Source organism: Oryx dammah, unplaced genomic scaffold (assembly GCF_014754425.2).
Source record: "Oryx dammah isolate SB20612 unplaced genomic scaffold, SCBI_Odam_1.1 HiC_scaffold_10, whole genome shotgun sequence".
NCBI lineage: Eukaryota > Metazoa > Chordata > Mammalia > Artiodactyla > Bovidae > Oryx > Oryx dammah.
Genome location: NW_024070194.1, coordinates 46,753,432 through 46,775,205, shown reverse-complemented (window position 1 = coordinate 46,775,205; position 21,774 = coordinate 46,753,432). Strand labels below are relative to the sequence as shown.

Genomic DNA, 21,774 nt, shown 5'->3' with positions numbered 1-21,774 from the left:
AGGCCATGAGAAAATACTTGAGGAGATAATAGTTGAAAACTTCCCTAAAATGGGGAAGGAAGTAGCCACCCAAGTCCAAGAAACCCAGAGAGCCCCAAACAGAATAAACCCAAGGTGAAACACCCCAAGACACATTTTAATAAAATTAATGAAGATCAAACACAAAGAACAAATGTTAAAAGCAGCAAGGGAAAAACAACAAATAACACACAAGGGGATCCCCATAAGGATAACAGCTGATCTTTCAATAGAAACTCTTCAGGCCAGAAGGGAATGGCAGGACATACTTAAAGTGATGAAAGAGAAAAACTTGCAACCCAGATTACTGTACCCAGCAAGGATCTCATTCAGATATGAAGGAGAAATCAAAAGCTTTACATACATGCAAAAGCTGAGAGAATTCAGCACCACCAAACCAGCTCTTCAACAAATGCTAAAGGATCTTCTCTAGACAGGAAACACAGAGAGGGTATATAAACTGGAACTCAAAACAATAAAGTAAATGACAATGGGATTATACTTATCAATAATTACCTTAAATGTAAATGGGTTGAATGCCCCACCAAAAGACAAAGATTGGCTGAATGGATACAAAAATAAGACCCCAATATATGCTGCCTACAAGAGACCCACCTCAAAACAAGGGACACATACAGACTGCAAGTGAAGGGCTGGAAAAAGATATTTCACGCAAATGGAGACCAAAAGAAAGCAGGAATAGCAATACTCATATCAGATAAAATAGACTTTGAAATAAAGGCCTTGAAAAGAGACAAAGAAGGACACTACATATTGATCAAAGGGTCAATCCAAGAAGAAGATATAACAATTATATATGCACCCAACATAGGAGCACCTCAATCTGTAAGATAAATGCTAACAAGTATTAAAGGGGAAATTAATGGTAACACAATAATATTGGGAGACTTTAATACCCCACTCACACCTATGGATAGATCAACTAAACAGAAAATTAGCAAGGAAACACAAACTTTAAATGATACAATGGACCAGTTAGACCTAATTGATATCTGTAGGACATTTCACCTCAAAACAATGAATTTCACCTTTTGCTCAAGTGCACACAGAACCTTCTCCAGGATAGATCACATCTTGGTAAATTAAATCTGAAGTGAAGTGAAGTGAAGTCGCTCAGTCATGTCCGATTCTTTGTGACCCCATGGACTGTATCCTACCAGGCTTCTCAGTCCATGGGGTTTTCCAGGCAAGGGTACTGGAGTGGGTTGCCATTTCTTTCTCCAGCGGATCTTCCCAAGCCAGGGATCAAACCCTGGCGTCCCGCATTGGAGGCAAACACTTTACCCACTGAGCCACCAGGGAGCCTTGGTAAATTTTTAAAAAGTGAAATCATTCCAAGCGTCTTTTCTGATCACAATGTAGTAATATTAGATGTCAACTACAGGAAAAATATTAAAAATACAAACATATGGAGGCTAAACAACACACTTCTGAATAACCAACAAATCACAGAAGAAATCAAAAAAGAAATCAAAAATAAAAATATGCATAGAAATGAATGAAAATGAAAACAGAACAACCCAAAACCTATGGGATTCAGTAAAAGCTGTGCTAAGGGGAAGGTTCATAGCAATACAAGCTTACCACAAGAAACAAGAGAAAAGTCGAATAAGTAGCCTAATGCTACACCTAAAGCAGCTAGAAAAGGAAGAAGTGAAGAATCCCAGGGTTAGTAGAAGGAAAGAAATCATAAAAATTAGGGCAGAAATAAATGAAAAAGAAACAAAGGAGACCATAGCCAAAATCAACAGAGCTAAAAGCTGGTTCTTTGAGAAGATAAATAAAATAGACAAACCATTAGCCAGACTCATCAAGAAAAAAAAGAGAGAAGAATCAAATCAGAAATGAAAGTGGAGAAATCACAACAGACAACACAGACTATCAGCAAATATATGCCAATAAAATGGACAACTTGGAAGAAATGGACAAGTGGAACTTTTAAAAACTGAACCAGGAAGAAATAGAAAATCTTAACAGACCCATCACAAGCACAGAAATCGAAACTGTAATCAGAAATCTTCTAGCAAACAAAAGCCCAGGACCAGATGACTTCACAGCTGAATTCTACCAAAAATTTAGAGAAGAGATAACACCTATCCTATGCGAACTCTTCCAGAAAATTGCAGAGGAAGGTAAACTTCCAAACTCATTCTGTGAGTCCACCATCACCCTAATACCAAAATCAGACAAAGATGCCATAAAAAAAGAAAACTACAGGCCAATATCACTGATGAACATAGATGCAAAAATCCTTAACAAAATTCTAGCAAACAGAATCCAACAACATATTAAAAAGATCATACACCATGACCAAGTGGGCTTTATCCCAGGGATGCAAGGATTCTTTAATATCTGCAAATCAATCATTGCAATACACCACATTAACAAATTGACAGATTAAAAACCATATGATTATCTCAATAGATGCAGAGAAGGCCTTTGACAAAATTCAGCATCCATTTATGATAAAAGCCCTCCAGAAAGAAGGAATAGAAGGAACATACCTCAACATAATAAAAGCCATATATGATAAACCCACAGCAAACATTATCCTCAATGGTGAAAAATTGAAAGCATTTCCCCCAAATTCAGGAACAAGACAAGGGTGCCCACTCTCAACACTACTATTCAACATAGTTTTGGACATTTTAGCCACAGCAATCAGAGAAGAAGAAAAAATAAAAGGAATCCAGATTGGACAAGAAGAAGTAAAACTCTCACTGTTTGCAGATGACATAATCCTCTACATAGAAAACGCTAAAGACTCCCAGAAAATTACTAGAGCTAGTCAATGAATACAGTAAAGTTGCAGGATATAAAATTAACACACAGAAATCACTTGCATTCATATACACTAACAACCAGAAAACAGAAAGAGAAATTAAGGAAACAATTCCATTCACCATTGCAACAAAAAGAATAAAATACTTAGGAATAAATCTACCTAAAGAAACAAAAGACCTATATATAGAAAACTATAAAACACTGTTGAAAAAAATCAAAGATGAGACAAATAGATGGAGAAATATACCATGTTCATGGATCAGTAAAATCAATATAGTGAAAATGAGTATACTACTCAACGCAATCTATAGATTCAATGCCATCCCTATCAACCTACCAGTGGTATTTTTCAGAGAAATAGAACAAATAATTTCACAATTTGTATGGGAATACAAAAATCCTCAAATAGCCAAAGCAATCTTGAGAAAGAAGAATGTAACTGGAGGAATCAACCTGCTTGACTTCAGACTATACTACAAAGCTACAGTCATCAAGACAGTATGGTGCTGGCACAAAGACAGGAATATAGATCAATGGAACAAAATAGAAAGCCCAGCAATAAATCCATGCACCTATGGACACCTTATCTTTGACAAAGGAGGCAAGAATGTACAGTAGAGAAAAGACAGTCTCTTTAACAATTGGTGCTGGGAAAACTGGTCAAGCACTTGTGAAAGAATGAAACTAGAACACTTGCTAATACTTGCTATCCAAAAATAAACTCAAAATGGATTAAAGATCTAAATGTAAGACCAGAAACTATAAAACTTCTAGAGGAGAACATAGGCAAAACACTCTCTGACATAAATCACAGCAGGATCCTCTATGACTCGTCTCCCAGAGTAATGGAAATAAAAGCAAAGATAAACAAATGGGACCTAATTAAACTTAAATGCTTTTGCACAACAAAGGAAACTATAAGCAAGGTGAAAAGACAGCCTTCAGAATGGGAGAAAATAATAGCAAATGAAGCAGCTGACAAAGAATTAATCTCAAAAATATACCAGCAGCTCCTGCAGCTCAATTCCAGAAAAATAAATGACCCAATCAAAAAATGGGCCAAAGAACTAAACAGACATTTCTCCAAAGAAGACATACAGATGGCTAACAAACACATGAAAAGATGCTCAACATCACTCATTATCAGAGAAATGCAAATGAATACCACAATGAGGTACCATCTCACAGCAGTCAGAATGGCTGCCATCAAAAAGTCTACAAACGATAAATACTGGAGAGGGTGTGGAGAAAAAGGAACCCTCTTACACTGTTGGTGGGAATGCAAGCTAGTACAGCCACTATGGAGAACAGTGTGGAGATTCCTTAAAAAAACTGGAAATAGAACTGCCATACGACCCAGCAGTCCCACTGCTGGGCATACACACCGAGGAAACCAGAATTGAAAGAGACAATGTTCATCTTGTTCATCGCAGCACTGTTTACAATAGCCAGGACATGGAAGCAACCTAGATGCCCATCGGCAGATGAATGGATAAGGAAGCTGTGGTACATATACACAATGGAGTATTACTCAGCCATGAAAAAGAATGCATTTGAATCAGTTCTAATGAGGTCGATGAAACTGGAGCCTATTATACAGAGTGAAGCAAGTCAGAAAGAAAAACACCAATACAATATACTAACGCATATATATGGAATTTAGAAAGATGGTAATGATGACCCTATATGTGAGACAGCAAAAGAAACACAGATGTAAAGAACAGTCTTTTGGACTCAGTGGGAGAAGGCAAGGGTGGGATTATTTGAGAGGGTAGTGTTGAAACGTATATATTATCATATGTGAAGCGGATTGCTGGTCCAGGTTCGATGCATGAGATGGGGTGCTCAGGGCTGGTGCACTGGGATGACCAATGGTGGGAATGGGGTTCTGGATGGGGAACACATGTGCACCCATAGCTGATTCATGTCGATGTATGGCAAAAACTGCTACAATAATGTAAAGTAATTAGCCTCCAATTAAATAAATTAGTTAAAAAAATATATAAAATCATGTGGAATTAATTAGGGGAAACTTCATAGCAGTGGTACCATGTGTATTAAGAGAACTTTAAATGAATACTATAAAAAGGATAGAATCTGAAACATGTTACAGGCCTGAGTAAAGTGGACCTGATTTTATGAAAGTCTGAAATGTACAAGCCTGGGTCCATTCAGGATCCTTTGTAAATTGGTGCCAAAGCAAAGAATAAAGGCCAATGTTACCAACACCAAAGCACTCAGAAGCACCTAGAGCACTTTGTGAAGTTTTAGCAAATGGGTTAACAAGTTTCAGTCATTTTTAGTGTTCCGTGTGGTCCCCTTATTGATTTAAGAACCGGCTCCTACTGGTCATGTGAGGACACTCACCTATAGGGATTCCAAGAGCCACAGGTGATTGTATTTTGGATATAGACTCAGAGAGCTGAGAGAGGTCAGAGGGAGGTGAGACACCTTGCTCCTCTGATTTTCCCTGATTTGGGGGTATTTGACCTTTTGGCTCTCTTTGAAAGGGTGAGTCTGAAAATGATAAGTGTATGGGCTCATCTGTTAACTGAGGGATGGAATTATAAAATACTGCTTTTTCCATGGGCATTTTTTTTTTTCAGTTAAGAATTTACTAAACAAGGATTTGATGTAAACCAGTTTGTGCCAAAGAGTATACTAAGCTTGAGAATGTCCAGAAAATAAGACATAGGCCCTGCTGTGATGTTGGGTGGGCAAGGAGAACACAGGCAGTTGGGACTCAGGGCAGAAGACATAGACTGAAGGACCTTTCCAGTGATAGCAACCTGTGAAGACCTGTTCTGGCATGAAGAAATACTGGACAAGTGTTTCTCCATTATATAAAATGCATGGTTCTGCTTGCAGGACAGAAGGGACCTCTCAGGTGTCAGATGAGACTGATACTCATAGTCATTCTCTGTCAGGAAAACACATCATTCGAGTGCATGATAATGATGGAATATTTGAACACATTTATATTTTTAATATTCTATTAGCCTAAAGTAATTAATACAATTAATATTTCTTTAGGAGCAGAAATACACTAAGAGACACCCAAGGAGAAAAACATGGAGGAAAACTTGAAAAGTCCAGATCATCTCTTTCACCTGGAAGAGCACAGTTAATTCGGTGAGTTTCTGTTAACATGTGCGTGCTCAGTCATGTCCAACTGTTTGCGACCCTATGGACTGTAGCCCAGTAGGCTTCTCTGTCCATGAGATTCTCCAGGCAGGAATACTGGAGTGGGTTGCCATTTCTTCTCCAGAGGATCTTCTCGACCTGCGGATTGAACCCATGTCTTCTGAGTCTCTTGAATTGCAAACAGATTCTTTACCACTTGAGGATCAGTTCTTTAAAGCCACTCCTACATAACAGCTAGTTAATACTGGTTAATGGTGCTTTACTTTCACATTAGGGTCTTATGATATTTATATTGATATAGTAGAAATGCTATAAGAATGGTAATAATGGGTTTCTTTAAATATATAGGATAATTTTCAATGTGGAACTATTTTGGGGGGGATAAAGTAGAAAAGAATAGCTTTATTGCTTGGCCAGGCAAAGAGGGGTACAGTGGGCTCCTGCCCCAGAAAACTGTCTGTCCCTAATGTGGAGTTAAATACAGTAATCTACTGGTATTAGCAAACTGTTTGTAAACACATGTATTGAATGCAAAAAGCAGTTAACTGCATGCGTGTTCAGTTGCTCAGTCACGTTCAACTCTTTACAACCCTTTGGACTGTAGACCGCCAGGCCCCTCTGTCTATGGGATTTTTCAGGCAAGAATACTGGAGTGGATCGCCATTTCCCACTCCAGGAGATCTTCCCAACCCAGGGAATGGTAGCAAAACGGGACTCTTAGCTAATCTCTTGCCTCTATCATAGCAAAATCGTCATCTTTCTGAGCCTTACTTACTGATCACCAATGGCTCTGCTAATTCTAAAGTGACATATGTTATTTCTCATTAAAACAGCCATTAGTCTAAGACCAACTGTTAAGCTTCTTACCCAATTTTCAGTTTGACAATAAAAATGACATATCTGGAAGAAAGTTCAGCTGCTTTTACATTTGGGAGGCAGGGAGAAATGGCAGGAATTTCATATTATAAAATTTGCACAGTTCAAAAGAAAACAAACTTTAAGATACTCTACAACACATATGCCATCTTGGGAAGTTAGGAATAATAAATTATTCAATTTTTTTGACAATTCTTAAAAAATTCTTACTTTGAAATATTTGTAGATTCATAGAAAGTTGCAGAGATAGTGCAGAGAGATCCCATATGCCTTTCACCTAGTTTCCCCCAACAGTTAAATCCTGCATCTTGCATAACTACTGTACAAGATCAAAACCAGGAAATTAACATTGGTACAATGTATATGTGTTTTGCTGTATCACTGTTCACTGAACCCAGGGTAGGCAATGAGCAAAGCTGGAAGAAAATGTAAGGAATCATAGAAACTGCAGACACATTTATTCTCTCCTGACTGGCATGGCAGCTGTAGCAGCAGACACGCTGTATTCTCTTGTGGTTGACCCAGCAGACACAGCCACAACACGTCCCTAATGCGGCCATAACATGGCCGTAACATAGACATAAGGCAGCCTCCAGCCTCCAGGGCTTTTCAGGTATCAGAGCAGAAGTGGCACACGGCCAAGTGGGTACATCATGATACGGATGTGCAGTGCTGTAAGTGATGTCAGCTGTCACATAACCATGTATTTACAAAATGTGGGGCAAGAGTAAGAGGCTGTGGGGCAAGAGAGCCTGACCACCACCATCTTGGCTAATTTGCTCTTTCCCTCCATTGGTACAAGGTATAGTTCAGTGTCATTTTATCATCTGTAATTTTTTATGGTGACCATGACGACCAGGCTAGAGAACTGTTCACCCCATACATGTCCTCTAGCTACCCTGTTATGGTCACAACCACTTTGGTTCCCCCATAATCCCCGCTTCCTAGAAACAGTCATCTGTTTTCATAATTTTGTCATTTTGGATTGCTGTATAAATAGATTTATACATTGTTTTTATATTGACTTTTTTTCCAACACCATAATACCCTTGAGATCCACCTAATTGTTGCATGTATTGATAGTTTGTCACTTTTAACTGCTGAGTGGCATTCCATTGTATGGATATACCACAGCTTTTAAGTTTTTCACGTATTAAGGCACATTTTAGCTGTCTGCAGCTTTTGGCTATTAAAAATAAAACTGCTATAAATAATCACATACAAGTTTTTGTACAGATGAAAGTTTTTATTCCTCTAGGATAAATGCCCAGTTGCTGATTTATATGGTAACTATGTTTTTAGCTTTTTAGGAAACTACTTAGCTTTTCCAGAATGGTGGCACCATTTTGTGTTCCTACCAGTGATGTATGAGAGACTCAGTTCCCCTCATCCTTGCCAACATTTGGTTTTGTTGTTTTATTTTAGCTGTCCTAAAATCTGTGCAGTGACAGCTTATTGTAGTGTTTGTATTTCCCTAATGGCTCATGATGTTAATATTTTGTCATGAACTTATTGCTGTCTATTTATGCTCTTCATGAAATGTCTGTCTTTTGCTCATTTTTAATTGAATCATTAGTTTTTCAAAATGTTGAGTTTTGAGAGCTCTTCATCTATCCCTCTAGGATATCCTTCGTTGTATCTGTTCGTTTGCAGGTATTTTCTCCCTCTCTGTACCTTGTCTTTTCCTCCTCTTAATAGGGCCTCTGGGAGAACAGTTTTTGATGAAGTCTGATTTATCAGTTTTTCTTTTGTAGATTGTGCTTTTGATGCCATGTCTAAGAACTCTTCCTGAAGCCCTTGATCCTGAAGATTATCTCCAATGATTTTTCCTAAAAGTTGTAATAATTTAATATTAAAGGCTAGTATTCATTTTAAGTTTAATTTTATATAAAATGTATATATAGGTCAAGATTCTTTTTTGTAACTACTGATGTTTAGTGTCTCTAGCATCATTTGATGAAAAGGCTATCCTTCAACCCTTGACCTGCTTTTTCACCTTAGTCAAACATCAGGTGGGTGTACTTGGTGGGGCTCTTTCTGAGTCTCCATTCTGTTCAGCTAATTTTTATATCTAGCCCTAGCACACAATCTTGATTATTATAGCTCTATAGTAATTCTTGATATCTGGTAAAGTGATTCCTCTCACTTTATTATTTTTCCCCAAAATTGTTTTGAGTTATTCTAGTTATTTTCCTTTCCACATACATTTTAGAATGATCATGCTATATCCACAAAAAAAGAAAAAACTTACTGAAGATTTTAATCTGTGGAGTTGGAGAAGACTCTTGAGAGTCCCTTGGATTGCAAGGAGATCAAAATAGTCAATCCTAAAGGAAAATAATCCTGAATATTCATTGAAAGAACTGATGCTGAAGCTGAAGCTCCAATACTTTGGCCACCTGATGTGAAGAGCTGACTCATTAGAAAAGACTCTGATGCTGGGAGGGATTGGGGACAGAAGGAGAAAGGGACGACAGAGGATGAGATGGCTGGATGGCATCACCGACTCAATGGACATGAGTTTAAGCAAGCTCTGAGAGACGGTGGACAGGGAAGCCTGGCGTACTGCAGTCCATGGAATCGCAGAGAGTCAGACACAACTAAGCGACTGAACAACAACAACTGAAAGTTTTGATAGAAGTTACATTGAAACCCTATATCAATTTTGAGAAAATTGATATCTTTATTGTGTAGACTGTATGACTATTTATTTAAGGCTTTGATTTCTTTCACCAGCAATTTGTAATTTTCAGCATAAAAGTCCAGTACATGTCTTGTTAGATTTACATCCAGAAGTAGAAACACCAGTACTGTGTTAACTATCAGTGATCAAGGTGAAAGGCCTTCCTTCCTTTTTCTTAGTCTTCAGAGGACAGCATTCTATCTTTCACCAGTAAGTATGATGATAGTTTTTGTGCAGATATTCTTTATTAAGTTGAGGAAGTTCCCTACTACTCTTGTTTTTCTGAGAGTTTTAATACCACTGGGTGTTGAATTTTGTCACATGCTTTTTCTGCATCAGTTGGTATGATCATGCCATTTTTCTTCTGTAGGTTGTTACTGTAATGGATTACACTGGTTGATTTTTGAATCCTGAAGCAGCCTTGCATTCCTGGAATAAACCGCACTTGGTCCTTCTTTATATATATATAGCTTTCAGTTCAGTTCAGTTCAGTCGCTCAGTCGTGTCCGACTGTGACCCCATGAATTGCAGCACGCCAGGCCTCCCTGTCCATCACCAACTCCCAGAGTTCACTCAAACTCACATCCATCAAGTTGGTGATGCCATCTAGCCATCTCATCCTCTGTCGCTCCCTTCTCCTCCCACCCCCAATCCCTCCCAGCATCAGGGTCTTTTCCAGTCAGTCAACTCTTCACATCAGGTGGCCAAAGTATTGGAGTTTCAGCTTCAGCATCCGTCCTTCCAAAGAACACCCAGGACTGATCTCCTTTAGAATGGACTGGTTGGATCTCCTTGCAGTCCAAGGGACTCCTAAGAGTCTTCTCCAACACTACAGTTCAAAAGCATCAATTCTTCGGTGCTCAGCTTTCTTCACAGTCCAACTCTCACATCCATACATGACTACTGGAAAAACCATAACCTTGACTAGACGGACCTTTGTTGGCAAAGTAATATCTCTGCTTTTGAATATGCTGTCTAGGTTGGTCATAACTTTCCTTCCAAGGAGTAAGCGTCTTTTAATTTCATGGCTGCAGTCACCATCTGCAGTGATTTTGGAGCCCCCCAAAATAAAGTCTGACACTGTTTCCACTGTTTTCCCATCTATTTCCCATGAAGTGATGGGATCAGATGCCATGATCTTCATTTTCTGAATGTTGAGCTTTAAGCCAACTTTTTCACTTTCCACTTTCACTTTCATCAAGAGGCTTTTTAGTTCCTCTTCACTTTCTGCCATCATGGTGGTGTCATCTGCATATCTGAGGTTATTGATATTTCTTCTGGCAATCTTGATTCCAGACTGTGCTTCTTCCAGCCCAGCTTTACATATATATATATATTTATATGTGCTTAACATTTTGTTAAGAATTTTTACATCTACACTTATGAAGGATATTCAATAGCAGTGTTTTATTTTTGTATGCACTTCGGTTTTGATATCAGACTTCATAAAATGAGTTAAGTTCTCTTCTGTTTTCTGGAAGAGATTGTGTAAAATTGGTGTTAGTTTTTTTATGCTTGGTAGAATTCTCCAGTGAAATCATCTGAAACTGAAGACACTTGTTTTTTAAGTTATGAATTAATTCCATTAGTAGCTGTGGTGCTGTTCAAATTATGTGCTTCATGTTGGCTAAGTGACAGTAATTTGTACCTTTAAAGGAATCAATTTCTTTAAATTATCAGTTTAATCTGTGTTCAATTTTTCATAGTTTTATTATCTTTTTGTTGTCAGCAGGATCTGAAGTGATATGCTACACTTCATTCATTTCTGATACTGGAAATTTATGTCTTCTCTTTTTCTTTGTCAGTCTTGCTAGAGGTTTGTCAATTTTATTGATCTTTTCAAGAAGCAGTTTTTTAAAATTGATATGTCAAGTTGTTTCTATTTTCAGTTTTGTTCATTTTTTTATTAATTTCCTTTCTCTCTTTGCTTTGAGTTTGTTTTGCTCTTCTTTTCCTAGTTTCTTTAGATGTGAGTTTAGATTACTGAATTGAGACTTCTCTTTTCTTCAGTTCAGTTCAGTTGCTCAGTCATGTCTGACTCTTTGAGACCCCATGGACTACAGTATGCCAGGCTTCCCTGTCTAGCACCAACTCCTGGAGCTTGCTCAAACTCATGTACATTGAGTCGGGGATGCCATCCAACCATCTGATCCTGTCGTCCCCTTCTCCTTCTGCCTTTAGTCTTTCCCAGCATCAGAGTGTCTTCCAATGAGTCAGTTCTTTGCATTATGTGGCCAAAGTATTGGAGCTTCAGCTTCAGTATCAGTTCTTCCAATGAATATTCAGGGTTGATTTCCTTTAGGACTGACTGTTTTGATCTCCTTGATATCCAAGGGACTCTAAAGAGTCTTCTGCAACACTGCAATTTAAAAGCATCAATTCTTTGCTGCTCAGCCTTCCCTAAGATCCAACTCTCACATCCATACATGACTACTGGAAAGAGCATACCTTTGACTAGACAGACGTTTGTCAGAAAATAATGTCTTTTGCACAGAGTTGAACATGACTAATGCGACTTAGTAGCAGGAGCAGCTTTTTTAACATGCTGTTAAAAAGGTTTGTCATAGCTTTTCTTCCAAGGAGCTAGTGTCTTTTAATTTCATGGCTGCAGTCACCATCTGCAGTGATTTTGGAGCCCAAGAAAATAACTCTCACTGTTTCCATTGTTTCCCCATCTATTTGCCATGAAGTGATGGGACCAGATGCCATGATTAGTTTTCTGAATGTTGAGTTTTAAGACAACTTTTTCACTCTCCTCTTTCTCTTTCATCAAGAGGCTCTTTTGTTCCTCTTCACTTTCTGCCATAAGGGTGGTATCATCTGCATATCTGAGGTTATTGATATTTCTCCTGGCAATCTTGATTCCTGCTTGTGCTTCATCCAGCCTGGCATTTTGCATTATGTACTCTGTGTATAAGTTAAATAAGCAGAGTGACAGTATACAGCCTTGATGTATTCCTTTTTGAATTTGGAACCAGTCTTTTGTTCCATGTCCAGTTTAACTGTTGCTTCTTGACTTGCATACAGATTTCTCAGAAGGCAGGTCAGGTGGTCTGGTATTCCAATCTCTTGAAGAATTTTCCACAGTTTGTTGTGATCTACACAGTCAAAGCTTATGGTGAACCCTTTAATAACTTATATATACATATTTGATCTACTAATTTGATCTGTCAGATTTTCCTCTGTAACCAATTCAGGTTTTCTGACATCTTTTGGACAAGAGAATATGTAAAACTGACAGTTCATGTGGCTTGTTCAGTTGGACCAGGCACTTCGGTTCAGGATTTCACCACACTGTGGCTCAGAGAGCACAGTTGTACCATTCTGACTTTTGAAAGTACAAGAATTGGAGTTCTCTGTGCCAAAAAGTCTTTGAGAAATTAAGAGAATGGTAGAACCTTTAGAATTAATGAAACTAGACAACTACCCGTCCTCCTACTATGCTTCCAAATGGAAAAAATAAAATAAAAAATATTTATGGAGAGCACAGCTTGGGGGATAGAGAGAGAAAGAAAGAAAATAAGAATGAATTCAATATGTTCCATATGTCCAGGACCTTGATATTGAGTTAAAAGCCTCAGAGAAGGATGGAATAAAGTGAACTCTCTTTGGTAAGGGAATAAATGCCTTTCCCTTTGGGACACTGGCAGTGTTGCCCAACTGAACTTCCTGCAATAATAGAACTGGTTTATTTCTGAGCTGTCCTGTGTGGTAGCCACTAGACATACATGACTGTTGAGCAATTGCAGTATGGCCAATGCAATTGGAAAACTGAATTTTTAATTGTATTCAATTTCAAGTAAAGAAGTAGAAGAAACATAAATATAAATAGCCACCCATTATTTAAGTTATCTAATCACTATGACAAGTGGGAGTCTTAGGTCATTTACCTAATACTGTTTTCATTTTTTTACTACTTTTTAAAAATTATTATTGCACCATAGCAATAATATTGAAATGCACCTGCTATAAAGGCATGTGTTTATTCATCCCCTCATGTAGACGTTAGCAAAGATCTTCCACAATTCAGATGGTGTTGGTATCTTATCCATAGCTTATGTATCAATGTATGTTGCTGAAATAGTAACATAAGCATACTGTAGCATAAACATACTTATTATATGTTGTTGTTCCTAGTAAGAGTGTTGAAAAGATTGAGGAAATTATTAGTGACAGCTCCTCAGAAAGTGAGGAAGATGAAGAACAACCTGATCATCGTCAGGAAGCAAATGCAGATTTGCCATCAGAATATTGGCAAATTCAGAAGCTGGTGAAATATTTGAAGGTGAGAGACAAACCTTTTATACTGTATTTGCAATGTTTATTTTAAATTTTTTCCCAAAAATATATATTCTGCTTTCAAGTTTACTATATATTTCTTTCAAGTAAGGGTAGTAACTATCCCTATTATTATTTAAGTGTGCACATGGGAAGGTCTTATTACTCTGAGGATAGTGAGATTTGTCCTCATGGAGCAGTTGGGCTGCCTAGTACCAGCCCTCTCCGCTAGGTGGGGAGAAGGCAGTGGACCATGGCAGCCATCAGATATTGTGACTTACACCATGTGTGACTAGCAATATGACATGATGGAAAGAGCAAGGGGTTTTGAAGTTGGACTTAGACTAAATTCTAGATTGTGTCGCTAACCATCTGTGACTGTTGAAAAGTATGGTTTGCAGCCTTACTCTTCCCGACCCATGGAGTAAAATTAGTAATATCCACTCTAGGATTATTGGGACTGAGAAAACACACTTGAAAGATGTAGTGTGGTGTCTGATACATTGTAGGTACTTAAAATATATGTTGGTCTGTTTCTGCTACTCTCTTAAGTGAGATGCCATGTGTGAAAACATTTTGTAATAATAAATGACCCATATAATATTGTATTTAAGTCCTCAAATAAGGGTGGGGCAAGGAAAATTATTTGCTCAAACCCAAATCAATGTTAATTTCTGATGTTGGACAGTGAATCTTGGTAATAGCTGCTACTGCTGCTAAGTCGCTTTAGTCGTGTCCGACTCTGTGCAACCCCAGAGATGGCAGCCCACCAGGCTCCTCTGTCCCTGGAATTCTCCAGGCAAGAACATTGGAGTGGGTTGCCATTTCCTTCTCCAACGCATGGAAGTGAAAAGTGAAAGTGAAGTCGCTCAGTCATATCTGACTCCTAGCAACCCCATGGACTCCAGCCTACCAGGCTCCTCTGTTCATGGGATTTTCCAGGCAAGAGTACTGGAGTGGGTTGCCATTGCCTTCTCCTTGGTAATAGCTAGGCCCTGTCTAAAGTTACCACCCAGAAGTCCTTATGAAAACAACACTCTGACTTACCTCAGCTTGTCCTCCTGCATTTGCTAGGCTTTGCATATTTAAACAAATTTATATGACTCCTAAATTACTAAAGGGTACTTTTCCTGTACCTTTGAGGTCATCCCAAGCTGACAGCTCAAACAGCCTATATGCACATTTTCATGAATTCAGAAAAGCTCCTCCCTGCCGCCAGGTGAGCAGTCTGGTAGGTATAAGTAAGCTAAAAAAGTTTTTCCTAAAAGAAAAATATATGTCCACTTCCTCTGTTGGCATCATCTCAGCTGCAATTCTAAAGTACTTCTCAGAAAATTCTTTTATGTTTTCCTGAATCCTGAGAAAAATTAGCCAAGAAATTGGGAAAATGGGAAATTAGAATTAAAGTTGACAGTTAAAGTTTGATAATCTTCCTGAAGACATGACAGATTCAAAGGAACCTACTGACATCATGGAGAGCAGGACAAGTTGATTATCTTAGTAACCATTCGTCTGTGGTTGTCAAAGCAACACACTGTGCCCATTAGATATTCCAAGGATTCCCAATGTATCAGGGTCCCCGTATCCGTCAGTGGCCCGTTAGCACCTGGGCACACAGCAGGAGGTGAGTAGCAGGCTAGTGAGTGAAGCTTCGTCTGTGTTTACAGCAGCTCTCCATCGCTTGCATTACCACCTGAGGTACGCCACCTGTCAGGTCAGTGGCAGCACTAGATTCTCATAGGAGTGTGGCCCCTACTGTGAGCATCGCATGTGAGGAGTCCAGGTTACATGCTTCTTATGAGAATCATTTCAAAAGCATCGCCATCCTGGTCCATGGAAAAATTGTTTTCCATGAAACTGGTCCCTGGTGCTAGAAAGGTTGAGGACTGCTGAGATATACAATTATATTTGCCAGTTATCCCTCAATAAAGTTTAGAAAAAGGAAATTCTGGCAGCAGAATCAAAGGTGGAAGAAGACGTTTCCAGGCATCAGGACAGGAGCCAGTGAGAGAAAAGTGGTCCCAGCCCAGGTGGTCAGCCTCACTTATTGCCGTGCTCTGAATGTGTATGTGCAGGATGGTGAGTCATTCTTGCAGAAATAAATAGTGCATTTATATGCATCATATCCTTTACACAAATCCTATTAGTGGTGTTCTAAGAAATAACAAATTTGTGAAGCAACATAAGTCATTAAATGTGAAATTTTCACCTATGATTCTTGTAGCCTTGCTGAACTTGCTGGAAATCTGAACAGTAAGTCATTTAGATGTACTCGAACACTTTTTCAGTGTTTAAATATTCACTATATTGTGTATACTGTGTATTACAGTTTGTTCTTTGCAAGTAATTTAACAGAAGAAATGCAGAGTGAGGAAGATGTGAATGTGGGTTGTGCAGCAGTCCATCGTGATACCAGAAACTGATCTTAAATCTGAATTAGCAAACGACCTGATTAGCTAATGATAATTAGCAAACCATTTAACCTCAATGGTTAAATCAGGGCAAGCAGATAAAATATTTTCATCATTGAAAAAGAAAATGAGGGTATATGAGGCAAACCCTAATGCCCACCTTGGCTCTGCTTTTGGAAGCTTCTTAACAATTTGACTGCTGTCAATGCAAAATGAACGAAAAAAATTTTTTAACATCGAGCATATTTGTACTGAAATACAAATCAAGACTATTGATTAGGAAAATTGACGCTTTTGCTTTGTGTATTTTAAAATTATATTTTAAGAATATCTTATAAATGATAAATATTTTACATTTTTCTTTCAACTTTTTAAATGGCTTTTCTTTAGCATTTATTTTGTGTGATATTCCCTCTTCTAGAGTTTACTGTTATCAAATATCAGGTGGAGATCACTTTTACATGGGATTGTAATATGTATAGTGTTTTTTTTTTCTTACAAAAAAGCCTCTGAAATTTTTAGCATTTCTATCACAAAAAAAGACTTGTGGTTTATTACAGAAATAATTTACCATTATAGTCATCCTTATTATTTAGTTGCATGTAAATAAAATTTAGCAACACATATGAAGTAACATGATTTCAGGAATTTCTGAGCACTGCTGGGAATTCCAGTTTCTTATTCTGGAATCTGGAAGATTCACATTTGCTGGGAATTTGGAGGCAGTCTTGTGGAGCACAAACTGACGTTTCAGTCCTACAGTTCTGCCCCCACCTTGGCAGGAGTCTTTGTGCACAAACCACCCAATCAACACAGTGGCCTGTCCTGCAGGCAGGGCAGCCATGTCCAGACTCTGGAGACCTTCCTGATCTTTCCTGAGTCACAGGGCCACCCATGGCCTCTACGCACAAGGAGTGTGTTATCTGAGGGCACTCTGGCTGCAGAGATCTCTGCCACCAACACTTGAGTCAGACAGGCGCTGAGGCTTGGACACAGCCTCTGGAAGAAGATTTGGAAGAGCCCTGGTGTTATGCATAGAATTTGGGTCTGTTAACTTTTTTTCATTAATAAAAGGAGATAAAGAGTCCAAACAGCTGAAGTATCAGCCAGGTCAGGAGGCAGAATAATGGAGCAGTTAGAGACATGACCTTCAATGTCAACAAGTCTTCAACTGAGTTGGGCTTCCACCGCCTACTATCTCAGTAGCCTTGGGGGTGCTGGCCATCCTCTGTAAGCTTGGTCTCCTAATTGTTCCAGATGGCAGGATAAAAGATCTTACCTTTTAGGATTATTATTAGTATTAGGTGAGATCTAACACATTTAAGTGCTTTAGCATGAAGGGCTCAGCCCCTGTTAGCAATTATTATTATAAACAACATTATTATTATAAACAAACATTATTATTATAAACAACGTAAGGTGGGGAGTCTAATGACCTGCACAGATGGTCTTCAGCTTTTGCTTTAAGATTCTGGTAACCAATAAAAGGAAGAAATACAGTGAGTTCATACAGTGAGGGACTCTTTCCATCATAAGGTAAAAACAACCCCCTTGCCAATGAGTGTAACTGATCCTGGTGCTAAGAACAGAAAGAATTTCCTCCCCAAGGACATAAGGGGCAGACCGTGGCTCGGTGGTGCCCCACATCCTCCACAGTATCCTCCCCATGAACACCGCCAGGAGCTTGCATTTTTCAGCTATTTGGGATAAATGCATACAGTGGTGGATCAAAAAGAGGTGCACTGTTGCGCTCCCAGAACAGCTCAGGAAAGCGTGTATTGATGAAGTGCTACTCAAACTCACACAAGTTACCCCTCAGTAACTCGTGTGCAAATGTGATACTTTTGGCCAGACGGTAAATGGCTTGAAATTATTATAGTTCCCCACAGGTAAATATTCTTAACATACCCAATAAAAGAAAAAGTATATCTACAAAAGCTTTCAGGATTTTCAACACAGATAAATGTTTTTCTGTGGAGACACAAAAGGATATGAAAAATCTATGAAATGCAAATGTGAATGTCTCTAGGTAATCTCAAAATAAATAAACCTGATACTGTAATTGACAAAGTTATGTAAATTTAGACTTCATCCAGCAGAGAAATGTTCATGTTGAGTTGACTCTTCACTTACCGTTTTCCAAGTACAGCAATGTCTGTGATTGTTGAAAAAGTTTTGATGAGTTCATTAATACCCAAACAAGCCAATGAATGATACAGCTTAGTATTTATCCAGAGCTATGAGCTCAGATCTTGGCACATGATAAAGGGACTAAGTCTTTAATAATTTGGCTTTGACACACATCCATTTCAACGTGCACATTTTACATCTGTGTATATTCTTTTAATCTGGAGTTTTAGAACACAATTTAATTTTTAAACTAATGGATACATTGCATTTTTATTCACCAACCTTCCAATGTCTTTTCCCCCACATCACTGATGACTCTGGGCTTCAATTCTAAATGAAGTAATAAGCTCCTTATTCAGCTACCTTCTGTACTTATCTTCTCCCAGCTTGTCTATCTTATTAGCTACAGCTGATTAATCTCATTTCTGAATCTTGCAGTATGTGTTCAAGTGAGCACAGGCTTGCCTCTCCATCTTTTGCTCGGGAGGGACAGTGACAAAATGAGGTTCCCAAAGGGCCAGACCATCCTTCACTCTCAGCTCCTTGAGAATAGTGCTGTTCCCTCTGCTGTTGGTGTCGTTCTCCACCTTCTCTTGCTCTCCCTTCTCCTCCCTTTCTTGCCCCCTTCTCCTTGGAGATGTATTGTTTCCTTGCCACATTTGTATGAATATTATCTTCTCCCCATTCATGGTTGCTTCAAAATCTTGCAATGAAAATATTTTTCTATATATGAGTATTAGTGATTGGGGGAGATAGTTGTTAAGGTCTATACCCCACATTAACGCTCTAAAAATACAGCAAGTTTTACTCATTTCTAAATCAGAAATGTATTGAACACCTTTGTGAGATAGGCGGCAAGTTGGGGGATTTGTTGTGGCTTGGAAATGTGGATTTCTTCATCACAAGTATTCTAATAGTATTAATATAAGTAGGTACTCTTTGGGGGCTTCCCAGATGGTGCCAGTGGTAAAGAAACCACCTGCCAATGCAAGAGATGAGGGTTTGATCCCTGGGTTGGGCAGTTCCCCTGGAGGAGGGCACAGCAATCCATTGCAGGATTCTTGACTGGAGAATCCCATCTGGGAATTCTGGGAAGCCTGGCAGACTACAGTCCATAGGGTCGCAAAGAATCGGACATGTCTGAAGTGACTTAGCACACATGTATGCAGGTACTCTTTAGTAACATGATATAAAATGTTAAAAGATCATAATTATAAGTAGATCTACATTTCATATGCCTTAGTGCAGCAGTCCCCAGCTGTTTTGGCATCAGGGAAAGGTTTCGTGGAAGACAATTTTTCTAGGAACCAGGAATGGGAGGGTGGTTTTGGGATGATTCAAGCATTTGCATTTATTGTGTACTTTATTTCTATTATTATTACATCAGCTCCACCTCAGATCATCAGGCATTAGATTTCAGAGGTTGGGGACCTCTGCCTTGGTGTTCACTTCAGTTCAGTCACTCAATCATGTCTGACTCTTTGCAACCCCATGAACTGCAGGACGCCAGGCCTCCCTGTCCATCACCAACTCCCAGAGTTCACTCAAACTCATGTCCATAGAGTCAGTGATGCCATCCGGCCATCTCATCCTCTGTCTTCCCCTTCTCCTCCCGCCCCCAATCCCTCCCAGCATCAGAGTCTTTTCCAATGAGTCAGCTCTTCACATGAGGTGGCCAAAGTATTGGAGTTTCAGCTTCAACATCAGTCCTTCCAAAGAACACCCAGGACTGATTTCCTTTAGAATGGACTGGTTGGATCTCCTTGCAGTCCAAGGGACTCTCAAGAGTCTTCTCCAACACCACAGTTTAAAAGCATCAATTCTTCGGTGCTCAGCTTTCTTCACAGTCCAACTCTCACATCCATACATGACCACTGGAAAAACCATAGCCTTGACTAGACGGACCTATGTTGGCAAAGTAATGTCTCTGCTTTTGAATATACTATCTAGGTTGGTCATGACTTTCCTTTCAAGTCAGTTCAGTTCAGTCACTCAGTCGTGTCCGACTCTTTGCGACCCCATGAATTGCAGCACGCCAGGCCTCCCTGTCCATCACCAACTCCCGGAGTTCACTCAGATTCACATCCATCGAGTCCGTGATGCCATCCAGCCATCTCATCCTGGATCGTCCCCTTCTCCTCCTGCCCCCAATCCCTCCCAGCATCTGAGTCTTTTCCAAGGAGTCAACTCTTCGCATGAGGTGTCCAAAGTACTGGAGCTTCAGCTTCAGCATCATTCCTTCCAAAGAAATCCCAGGGTTGATCTCCTTCAGAATGGACTGGTTGGATCTCCTTGCAGTCCAAGGGACTCTCAAGAGTCTTCTCCAACACCACAGTTCAAACGCATCAATTCTTCAGCACTCAGCCTTCTTCACAGTCCAACTCTCACATCCATACATGACCACAGGAAAAACCATAGCCTTGACTAGACGGACCTTAGTCGGCAAAGTAATGTCTCTGCTTTTGAATATACTATCTAGGTTGGTCATAACTTTTCTTCCAAGGAGTAAGCGTCTTTTAATTTCATGGCTGCAGTCACCATCTGTGGTGATTTTGGAGCCCCAAAAAATAAAGTCAGCCACTGCTTTCCCATCTATTTCCCATGAAGTGATGGGACCTGATGCCATGATCTTTGTTTTCTGAATGTTGAGCTTTAAGCCAACTTTTTCACTCTCCACTTTCACTTTCAAGAGGCTTTTTAGTTCCTCTTCACTTTCTGCCATAAGGGTGGTGTCATCTGCATATCTGAGGTTATTGATATTTCTCCTGGCAATCTTGATTCCAGCTTGTGTTTCTTCCAGTCCAGCGTTTCTCATGATGTACTCTGCATAGAAGTTAAATAAGCAGGGTGACAATATACAGCCTTGACGTACTCCTTTTCCTACTTGGAACCAGTCTGTTGTTCCATGTCCAGTTCTAACTGTTGCCTCCTGACCTGCATACAGGTTTCTCAAGAGGCAGATCAGGTGGTCTGGTATTCCCATCTCTTTCGGAATTTTCCACAGTTTATTGTGATCCACACAGTGTTACTGCCTTGGTGTAAGTATCCTTAAAACTGAAGAATGAATTTCTGGATCCAGAGTTGAAAGCCTGTTGGAATCCATTTCTTTGTGGGTTGAAGGTGGTTTGGATATGGAATTTAAAACTATAGGATCAAGAAATTCGAGAGAACATAGAGGAGACTAGAAAATGGTTGGTGAACTTTTAGATAGCTGGAAGGGATCTCAGAGGCTGGCTGTAAAATCCTGCTTTATCTACCCTGTGGGCATTTTGGAGGGATGTCTTTTGAGGATAAGACCTCTGCCCCCGTAGCCCCAGGCTCATCTGGGATGACATTAGCGAGCAGATTTGGAGCCCTACTGGGAAGTGCTTTGTTCCTCTGGACTTACTCTTGAGAACTTGCTGCCCTAATGGAGGAATCCAGGGTGTG

At 39.3% G+C, this 21,774-nt stretch overlaps 1 protein-coding gene across 3 annotated transcripts in view; it reads left to right on the top strand.

The window, feature by feature from the left end:
* ODAD2 (outer dynein arm docking complex subunit 2) overlaps positions 1-21,774 on the top strand; it is a 162,122-nt gene that overhangs the window by 36,591 nt on the left and 103,757 nt on the right. For all 3 annotated transcript variants that reach the window (XM_040248019.1, XM_040248017.1, XM_040248018.1), the window contains 2 exons: positions 5,857-5,955; positions 13,664-13,811. In XM_040248019.1, the coding sequence (XP_040103953.1) occupies positions 5,857-5,955; positions 13,664-13,811 (247 nt within the window). The remainder of the gene's footprint in view (positions 1-5,856; positions 5,956-13,663; positions 13,812-21,774) is intronic.